Here is a 10,345-nt window from a genome sequence, read left to right as displayed (position 1 = left end):
CTTTCTCATCATCCGTCGTGCGTGTAGTGCGCCCTCTTGTGATTAAAATCTATGTTGGGAAGTCACACTGAGTGTGTGCAGTCAATGGCGCGGTGCATGAGAAGTTGCTGTGCAGCCAGAGTAACCACAAAAAGGGAGACAAAAACAACATGTCTTTTTCGGGTTTTGGGACACCTTTTGGTGGACAAAGTACCACAGCTTCCAAACCTGCGTTTGGGTTTGGGACTACTGCGACAGCTTCAACAGGTGAGTCTTCCATCATTGTCTTTTTGATGACCAGATTTCATGTAGAAATAGAACAAAATCAAAATGTCTTTAACATGCAATTGCAAGCATAATACTCTTCTTCTCGTTCAACTTGTTGGACTTTTTGGCACATTTGGGGTCTAGGTTTGATCATGATCAGATCATGATACTGGCATATCCGAAGCTACCTCCATGGTTTGATTTGGAATTGGAGTTTGACCGGAGCGTTTTGTAATTTATATTATTTATTTATTACTATTTTTATTTATTATAAATTAAATATAATGGGTGCGTTCGTTTAGCTCCCCTGGGTCGGCCCCGGTGCGTGGCGTTTTTTTACACCAGGACGAACGTGGGCAATTATCTGCACACACTCGTCCTGGGAAAAAAAAACGCCACACACCGGGGTCGACCCAGGGAAGCTAAACGAACGCACCCAATAATTGATATTATTTATTATTTATTATTATTTTATACTACTACTACTGTACTACTTACTACTTGCGGTTTAATGTAATTAAATTAGGCATAGCCTTTGTGACCCCATCCATATCCTATCTTTTCCTCCTTCCAGTGAGTATCCAGTTTTTACTTGAATCTTGCGACAGTTTTGGCATCCACTATAGCTTGTGGAGGGGAGTTCCATATGTTTATTACTCTTTGGGTGAAGAAAGATTACTTTTATTTGGGGGTGGGGGAGGGGGAAGATGGTTGGTGGTGATTGCCAGGGTTGTCACTTGCGTCTTGTAAGTTGTTGTGTGTCTTCTATTTTGTGTGTGTGTGTGACTGAGCTCAAGTGACTGAAATGAAAGAGACCCGTTGTCAACTCGTTGCGTTGTTATCAGCAACAGTGTCAAAACAAAATGGGGTCGTCACTTGAACAAAAATGGGAAGGAAAAGATTAATAAATAACCAATTTCCTGGATGACAAGGAAGGTGTCACAATACAAATCACTATGGCGATAGTGACAGCTCATCTTACGTTGAATCTTAGTGCTATATAGCGTTAAATGCAAATTATAATCAATCACAACAATCAGCATAAATGTTGTATTTTTCTTTTCAGCCACACCATTTGGTTTTGGAACAACGAGCAAGACAACAGCGGCTGCTCCCTCTCTCTTTGGAGGGTTTGGGACAACAACAGGAACAGCAACGACTGCCAGCACTGGGTTTGGTTTGGGTACCACGGGGGTCGCATCTACAGGTAATGACAGATGGCACAATGAATCTTGTGAATGCTCAATGTTTTTGAGCGAGTCTAAAACCTCTATGTCAATTCAGAGCCTTTGTTCTAACCTAGCAGTAGTTGGGCTTGTCGTTACCTTAGTGCTGTACATTGATTCTAGTGTGGGTTTGAGTCCCGGTTGTGACACTTGTGTCCCTGAGCAAGACACTTAACTATAATTGCTTCTCTCCACCCAGGGGTAAATGGGTACCTGTGAGGGCAGAGATGGTTCTTGTGATTTATTTAGCCGAGCAGCGCATGTTACTGTTGCACAGGCTGCATACTCCCCAACAGGGAGCTGAGATGGTTTAAGGAGTGATTTAAGGCCCATTAACCAGGGTGAATAGAGTGAAGCGCTTTGGGACGCCCTCCGGGTGTGAACAGCGCTATATAAAAACTGGCTTTTATTATTATTATTATTGGGAATTGACCCCTTGCCCGCACGTCACACGCAGCGACTGTGCCACGCTCACCATTTTGGTGGTCAATTGGTTTAAGTGTAAACGCCACGGACCCGCAGTCCAGTGTAAAATTTGAGCCCTGCCGAGGGTCACTCGATGTTCTCCATTTGAAATATAGCAACACTTTGACATGTTTGGTGGCAAGTCATGCAATGCATTTACATTCTCACTGAGTAATCTGAATTCCTTTCCTTCAACCAGGGTTAGGTGGGTTTGGTACGGGCATTGGTACCGGGCTCTCTACTGGCTTTGGAACAACAACGACACAACTTCAACAACAACAACAACAGCTGCAGCTGCAGCAACAACAACAACAGCAAGGTACAATGTTTTCACAGCCTCACTGTAAGGCATTACCACCTGGGCCCAATTTCATAGAGCTGCTAAGCACAAAAATTTGCTTAGCATGAAATTTCTTCCTTGATAAAAACAGGTTTAACAACCAAATTTCCATTTGATTTTCAGGATAAGCAAACAAAAGCTGAATACCAGTAACAAGCACTTATGCAACAAATGGAAGTTTGGCTGGTAATCCTGTTTTTATCTGGGAAGAAATTTCATGCTTAACAAATTGTTGTGCTGAGCAGCTCTATGAAATTGGGCCCAGGATGCTTACTGCTCTTAACCATCCAACAAGTAGGCTTTGGACAAAAGAAAAAAAAAATTCCCTGGGGTCTTTACCAAAGTTTGACTCTACCTTTAAAGACACTGGCCACTATTGGTAATTGTCAAAGACCAGTCTTCCCACCTGGTGTATTTCAACATATGCATAAAATAACAAACCTGTGAAAATTTGAGCTCAATTGGTCGTCGGAGTTGTGAGATAACTACAAAAGAAAAAAAACACCCTTGTCACACGAAGTTGTGTGCTTTCAGATGCTTGATTTTGAGACCTCAAATTCTTAACCTGAGGTCTCGAAATCAAATTCGTGGAAAATTACTTTTTTCTCGAAAACTACGTCACTTCAGAGGGAGCCCAATGTTTTATACTACCAACCTCTCCCCGTTGCTCGTTACCAAGTGAGATTTTATGCTGATAATTATTTTGAGTAATTACCAATAGTGTCCACTGCCTTTAAGAATGACTTTATGAGGTGAATTAGTCATAATATAACACCTTTAAAGATTTAAAATTACAAAATGAACAAACTTGCACTTAGTTGCTTGGTTGAGTTTGATGCAATAACAGTTTTGTCATTCTTTGACGACCACTCTCAGTCATAGGAAAATTCAATCTTGGATTTACAAGAACCAGGTACCTATTGCTTTACTCCTACTACACAAATCAGTCATACTTCTGATTTCTCAGTTGTTTTTCATGATTTCAGGATTTTCTCCAAACCTCATTGGGCATGACAAATTTCCTGAAAGAAGTAAAGCTATCACCAAAGAGAGAAAGAAGTCCAAAATTGTGTCCCAACCCTTAAGTTTGTCTTTCTGGTGATGCACAGCGAGTCTTTGAACCTCCTGAATTGTGACATCGGGGAGGTTCCAGGTTTATAAGCAGACTCCAAATCATATTTCTGCAATTCTTACATCCGTCCAATCTCATTCCTGATTAGACTTTCTTGTTATCTTGTTTTAGGTGTAGGAGCAGATTTAATGAGTATATCAAGTGCCCTGCTGATGCCGACCATCTACGGAGATGAGAGGGATGCCATCATCGCTAAATGGAACCAGCTTCAGGCATTCTGGGGTACTGGGAAGGGGTACATCAACCAGAGCAGCTCAGTTCCCTTCACACCTGAGAACCCATTCTGCAGATTCAAGGTATTGTTGTTATATATTTATGATAATAAAATCAAGGATGCTTCATTAAGGCAAAGGATACCTTTTTTAAAACTTAAAAAAAAAAAACCTTTCATATAAATGTAGGCCAACCCAGAACGGAATCAACAATGATGATTTATACAAAAAAACTAACCTGTGAAAATTTAACGGTTTTGGTTATATCGCCAAAAATTTTGGGCGAATATGTCCACACAGAAAGAATAATCCAGAATAGTAATACACAATCTGACATGTCTGAGATGGACTACGACAGCTCAGATTCAAATTTGGGGTCATAAAAACTATGCATCCTTTTTAGTGAGGGAGTGTGTTTACATCAAATTATTCGGGTCCATTAAACTATAGAGTCCTTGCTCTATGCTTAAACTTGATGGATAAGCTGTTCATCTGCCTGGGGCTTTCAGCATCACTACTGATTTGTGCATTATCCAATTAAGTCTACTGTTTGGAAAACCAATCACAGGCAAATAAAAGGTGAAAGTTGCCAGACGAAAAAATGATGTGTGCTTTTTCTTAGCCTCTTTCTTTAATGACCATCAGGACAATGAGTCAGTCCTTCGTGGAATTGGGAGACCTTCACACAACAACAAAAATGACACAGATAGCTTTTGTCTAAACATCTATAATAATGCCGTAATGTTTTGATAACGACAGACAGTGGGGTACAGCGTGAAGCCAACCTCTAAGGATGAGGATGGTTTGGTCATCCTCCACTTTAAGAAGAAGGAGGAGGAAATCCGCAGCTTGCAACAGCAACTGGTCGACTCGCTGTTCAAAATCCTGGGGAGTAAAGCGACGCTATCCGTTTGCGTGGAAAGCGTCAAACAGCTTCCAGACGGAAAGTAAGTTGAACAAAATTGTTGACAATCTTCTTACTCTTTATCTCCTATGCAAAACTAACAGCTTTTAGACAAACTTCTGTGAATTTTTTTTTTTTGGTTTTGTAAAATCACAACTGCTTTGTTTCACCAGGACAGAGGTGGTGATCTACATCCAGGAGCGAGCACCCACTGGCCTGACCAGGAAGATTCCAGCCTCGACGGCATTCAGCTTCTTCAGCCAGGCCAACACCAAGATGCAGCTTGGAAACCTGGGTGTTGTCGACATGGTACCCAAGCTTGCCCTCTCAGAGGCGCAGATAGACACGTACCTGAGCACCCCACCACTAGGTAGGCTAAAAGTTGTATACAGGTTGAGTAGTCAAGATCAAAGTGGATCTGTGACTGTACGTGGAAATTGGAATTATGAACTCCGCCCAGGAATTGCACTTGCATGCACCCTCTCCAGAGATATGATACAGCGGGAAGGTGTGTGCATACACAGGGCTTGACTTTTAAATTGAACCACAGGCACAAGGCCAGTAGTTTTAATGACTTATCTTGTTTTGTTTTTTAATTTGTATTTTCTTTTTGATTGTTACTTTCCCCAGGATACGATCCAAGGCTTTGGAGGCAGGCAAAACTTGACAATCCTGACCCAGAAAAGTGAGTGGAAAACCTTGATTTGAACTTTTCATAATTTCAGGGTTTAGTAGTTTTCTTACACTTCCTGTTATATGTATGAAGTTTTCATCTCAAATATTTAACCAAAGTTGTACACTACTTTCAAGTGATATCTCTAGAGCCTTTTTAAAAACTATAAGTTTTTTAATTTTTTAATTTTTTTATAATTGTTGGTGGGTAATAACAAAATAGAAATTAAGTTTTCAATTTAAAGAATATTTTGAGGAAACTTGAACAGTCTATATTAATGACGCATTCTTCTTTCTTGTTATTATAGACTGGTTCCGGTACCAATGGTTGGATTCCACACACTAAAGAGCAGACTGGAAAACCAAGAGCAGCAGACGAAACAGCACCAAGCCAGATTAGATGTAAGTCTGAACGTTCATCAACCAGTGAACCAATTCTTTGAATATTCATCAATCACTGACCAAATTCTTTAAATATCCATCAATCAGTGACCAAATTCTTTAAGACATTCATCAATCAGTGACCAAATTCTTTAAATATTAATCAATCACTGACCAAATTCTTTGAATATTCATCAATTAGTGACCCAAAATCCCCTGTGACGTTGTTTATTTCTTGGCAGATGATCAGTCAAGATCTGGAGACGTTACAACACAAACAGACGACTGTCCAAGCCAAGATTGCCGAGTACAAGAGACGACACCTGGAACTGTCCCACCGCGTCCTTGGGGTGATGGTGCGGCAGGAGACGCAACGCAAAGCGGGCGTGGCCATCGGGATGGAGGAAGAGCAGCTTCGGACGAGACTGGAGGGTATACAGGCAGAGGTCAACGCACCTACACAGATGAAGGTTCGTTGAAGGGGCTTTCCATAATTCATTATTTAACAGGATAAATGTGATGCGATCTAGCTTAAGAGTTGTTCGTCAGAGATTTCAGTGTGGAGAAACGAGCTAAAACAGGCCAGCCAAATGTTTTTTGTACATTTAAATGGCAAATATATCTTGTTTTATATTGGCAACTTCCTTCCTGATAAATAACATCAAATATGGGTTAAAAAATAGCATTGAAAGAAAATGTGCTGATGTACTTTCAGTAAACAACTCGGCATTAGACCCTTTTTTTTCCTCTCACATATTTCAGTGTTTCTACTTTCACAACTTATAAACCAAAGTTTGTATTTTGTGAGGGTTTAACTGTATTAAAGCATAGATTTATGCTCTTTTCAAATGTATTAAAAATTAAAACATACATGGTTTGACAAACGAGATAAGTATTGCTTAACAGAAACAAGTTACTAGCCAAATTACAATAGCTTTACATTGTTGTGACTGGTGTCCCACTTGATTTTTGCTTAGCAAAGAAAATTGTTAAGCTGTTTTTTCTGCTAAACAGCTTTATGAACTTTGACCCAGGAGGCCTGCAACACTGTATTGCCAAAATGCCTCTGGATCTGAAAAAGGGTGTTTGGTATTGAAAATGTGTTATTTTTTCTCCCAGGGACGACTGAATGAAATGATGTCACAGATTAGGCTCCATAGTCACCTACCTGGTGGACGTGGGTCGGAGCAGTACACGATAGCCAGTGAAATGCAGCAGGAAATTAGACAGGTTAGTTTAAAGACTCGTTGAATAAAAGGATACTCCATGTTTTGTTACAGCTTTGTTTGAAGGCAAAGTAGACCTTTATTTTCTGGAAATGTTAAAGTGTTTTAATTCTAAGTGTAGATGTACAAAAACTATATAATATATATATTATGTGAAAATTAAATTTTGCACTTTTGAAATATCACTGAAAATCTGGAGAGGTCCACGCAGGAAGAATAACCCCTAATAGTAATACACAATCTGAGAAGCATTACTGCAGTCTGAGATTCAAGTTTTGCGGCATACAAACTTCTTACATACATTTAGATATAACCACATAACCTTGAAATGGAAGTTTCCCCAAAATTGCTTTATATACTATCGATAGCTGCTGTAGGTTTGTAACCACTCCTAATTTTGTGATTACCAGTGATTACCAAACGTGTACCTTTAAACTCAAAACGATTTTAAAACAATAAATCACTAATATTCATTACTGTTTTTGTTGCAGCATCTGAAACACCAGCAAGAAGGTTTGAGTCACCTCATCGCTACCATCAAGAGCGACCTTGTGGATCTTAAACTCATCGATCAAGGTCTACAAGAAACTGCCTTACAACAACGCTGAGGACGGACAAAACACCACCAAAACTTTAACCCATGAGATTGCCGAGTAGTCTACTCTTGTTGTCACTAGGAGCAAGTTCAAGTGCACACATTTAGTTGACCTGTGATTGACAATTGACCAGCAACGTACATGCGCAGTGACACACTCACAGAGAAAGCAGAGGCAATGCCCTTTGTTGCCCCTCGTTAGTGCCTTGGTGCCCCATGAAATGTTTTGTTAATATTTGGTATAATTTACTCAAAGAAATGTCCTTTACCCCAACAAGAAAATGCATTGGTGCCTTCGTCCTTAAAAAAAACAGAGCATAGAGCCTGGAAAATTGTCGATCTTGAAAGGGTGAATTTATGAAACATGTAACCCACAAGTAGGCGGTGCTTAGTTATATTCCAGCACCCCTCATCTAAAAAGTTTGGGGTGTTGCTTCCTCGCACCCTTGCGGGCCTCTGCTCACTTGGCATCTTGATGGATGGTATTTCATGACAGACAAAACTGTTCGAACATCTCTTGAGCAAGGTTAGGTAAAAGGAGCTGCCTTGTGTTGGAGTCCACATAATGGAACCTCCCAAAAAATGTATCACAGTTCAGGTCTTTGCAACAGATTTTTATGAAATTAATAAAACAGAATTGGTAGTTTGTAAAAAAGTTGTTGTTATGAACTTGTGTCATATCTTTGTGATGTTTCCCTGATTAAATTTGTTATCATCCCCAAAATTATATTCTAATAAATAAGTAGGCAACACAATTTTATATAGACAGAAACGCATCATGAATCAAATGTTTCATTTGATAATCGATATACTTGGTTTATTATAAAAAAATAAATAGAATGTACAATACACAATTATTCATGAATATCAGCCAATTTTCAGTGCATACATAAAATAAACCATGTCTATTTTTCAAGAGTTATTTCACTTTGTTCTGGACATCATGGTACCGAAAATCAGGTTTAAATCACAATCTTCTCAAAGCACAAGCAATAGGTTTATAGAACATTGCAGAGACCTCAAGACAATGGACACCTTGCGTTAGATGTCACAACCTCAAACGGTGCCCTCACCGAGGTCTAAGTAAAGGCCCGGTCACACAGGCCATGATAACGAGAACGAAAACGTTAAAAATGCACGCCCTCGATTGGTTGAATATAAAGCATGGGCGTATTCTGCGTGGAGCAATTCAACCAGTGTGCAGTGTGACTTTTCCTTAAGACCTATCATGGCTGAGAGTTGCGATTGCCAGGGGTCTTCAGAAGTGCAAGGTCTCCGCAGGGAGATTCTAAAGAGAACGATGTTCCAAAGGGAATTTCGGTGAACAAAAAGTCTCTACAGGGATTTATATTTATGGATGTGTTTTAACATACATCATTTGTAACCTCATTGGATCAAGTTCAAATTACAAGAAAGAATACAAACAAAATGGAATATAATTATTAGATAAACTTGTTGTAAACAGTATGAAAAATATTTTTGTTGCCACTGATTAATTTCAGAAAATGTCTCAACCTCTAATCTCTAGTAATAAATATACTGAGCCTCATTCAATCAACCGCTATCTAAGGCAGGCCTGACACTTCACGGAGGCAACGAAGGCAATTGCCTCCGTTGCCCCTTGCCATTGCCTTGGTGCCCTTGAAATGCTCCAGTAGAAATTTACAATTTCCTCATAGGGTGCCCTTTGCCAAAGAGAAAATGCCTTAGTGCCCTTGCCCTTTCAAAAACGAAGCATACGGGCCTGCTAAGGTTACACCCCACTGTTCCGACACCCCACTGTTCAGACACCCCTATATTGTCCTAACCCTAACTGTAGCAGATAGAGTAGTTTTGATTTATGTAGTCTGAGATATCTTAACATGATAACGATCCGCATTACAAACTGGAGAAGATATCTGTATTGCAAAAATATCTGGGCCCAATTTCATTGAGCTGCTAAGCACAACAATTTGCTTATAAAAACAAGATTACCAACCAAATTTTCACAGGTTTTTCAGGATAATCAAATGGCTGAATACAAGTAAAAAGCAATATGCAACAAATGGAAATTTTGTTGGTAATCCTGTTTTTATCAAGGAAGAAACTTCATGATCAGTGAATTTTTGGGCCCTGGATCGAGCTGTTCCGATTCAGCTTCATAAACTTGCCCAATCCCTCTTGAGTCAGCCTCCAGCTTGTCAGCTTGTGACATTGGCTCAAGAGGTCCATAGATACGTTTTTAAAGAAGTCAACTACTTTTCACTCTAGTAAAATAAGTACATGTAGTAAATGTTTCTGAAAACTAGACAGTTGAATTTGAGAAGTTCTCCAGTGCTGCACCATTACTTAGGGAAAACAATTAAAACTCAAGGGATAACACCCTCGGATGTAAAATAAGATTAAAAATTAAGCATCAACAAAATGAGACCGATACAGGCTACAACTGAGGCATAATCACGACCCGTCCCCCAACCAAACAAAATATTGCATAATATTAAATACATTTGCATAAATTATAACAGTCACATTTTTAAGTCAGTGCATAATACCCATGCCTCTTTTCACATTGACTAAAAGATTACAATTTTCTCACATTATGTTGAATTATAATACAGTCCAAAGTTCCAAAACGTTTCAGAAATTTAGAGACTTTTGAATTTCAAGATTACCCGCTATACTGAATTAGTCTTAGTGCTTTTTATTTTAAACACTAGTTTCTTCACTGCATTTACATGAACAGACCCAACAAAAAAGACACTCGGATCTTTTACAATCCCTTCTTCTCCCCCGCCCGGGCCCTGTAACATGTGCCTGCTTAAGAAAAAAATAAATAAGAAAATGCCTCACAATATTCTGCTAATAAGCTGCAGGCATGCAACTGTAACTACACAAAAAAAGAGGAGCAACAAAATTTCAATGAGTTTGTACAGTATTTTTCAATTTGAATGGTAAAATTGAGAACGA

The 10,345-nt window shown here is 39.3% G+C and overlaps 1 protein-coding gene across 2 annotated transcripts; it reads left to right on the top strand.

Moving 5' to 3' along the window:
• Positions 1-47: 47 nt before the first annotated feature.
• LOC139936692 (nuclear pore complex protein Nup54-like) lies at positions 48-10,283 on the top strand. Of its 2 annotated transcripts, XR_011786000.1 has the most exons (12): positions 48-246; positions 1,313-1,453; positions 2,137-2,256; positions 3,521-3,705; positions 4,381-4,568; positions 4,699-4,895; positions 5,156-5,210; positions 5,506-5,599; positions 5,821-6,048; positions 6,698-6,808; positions 7,296-8,969; positions 9,152-10,283. XR_011786000.1 is itself a non-coding variant. In XM_071931564.1 (11 exons), the coding sequence occupies exons 1-11, from the start codon at positions 150-152 to the stop codon at positions 7,410-7,412; spliced, it is 1,533 nt and encodes a 510-aa protein (XP_071787665.1). In that variant the 5' UTR covers positions 48-149; the 3' UTR covers positions 7,413-10,283. The 2 variants fall into 2 exon arrangements, 1 of the variants encoding a protein (XP_071787665.1); XM_071931564.1 differs by having other exon boundaries at positions 7,296-10,283.
• Positions 10,284-10,345: the final 62 nt, after the last annotated feature.

This window comes from Asterias amurensis, chromosome 4 (assembly GCF_032118995.1).
Source record: "Asterias amurensis chromosome 4, ASM3211899v1".
NCBI classification, from domain to species: domain Eukaryota; kingdom Metazoa; phylum Echinodermata; class Asteroidea; order Forcipulatida; family Asteriidae; genus Asterias; species Asterias amurensis.
Note: the sequence above shows the minus strand (reverse complement) of the source record. Positions and strands in the feature narration are given on the sequence as shown.

Excerpts from the sequence above, each read along its gene's own strand:
- LOC139936692 (XM_071931564.1), top strand. The coding sequence starts at position 150 with ATGTCTTTTTCGGGTTTTGGGACACCTTTTGGTGGACAAAGTACCACA. Across the intron at positions 247-1,312 it reads TACTGCGACAGCTTCAACAG|CCACACCATTTGGTTTTGGA; the intron begins GTGAGTCTTCCA and ends TTTTCTTTTCAG. Across the intron at positions 5,211-5,505 it reads GACAATCCTGACCCAGAAAA|ACTGGTTCCGGTACCAATGG; the intron begins GTGAGTGGAAAA and ends TTGTTATTATAG.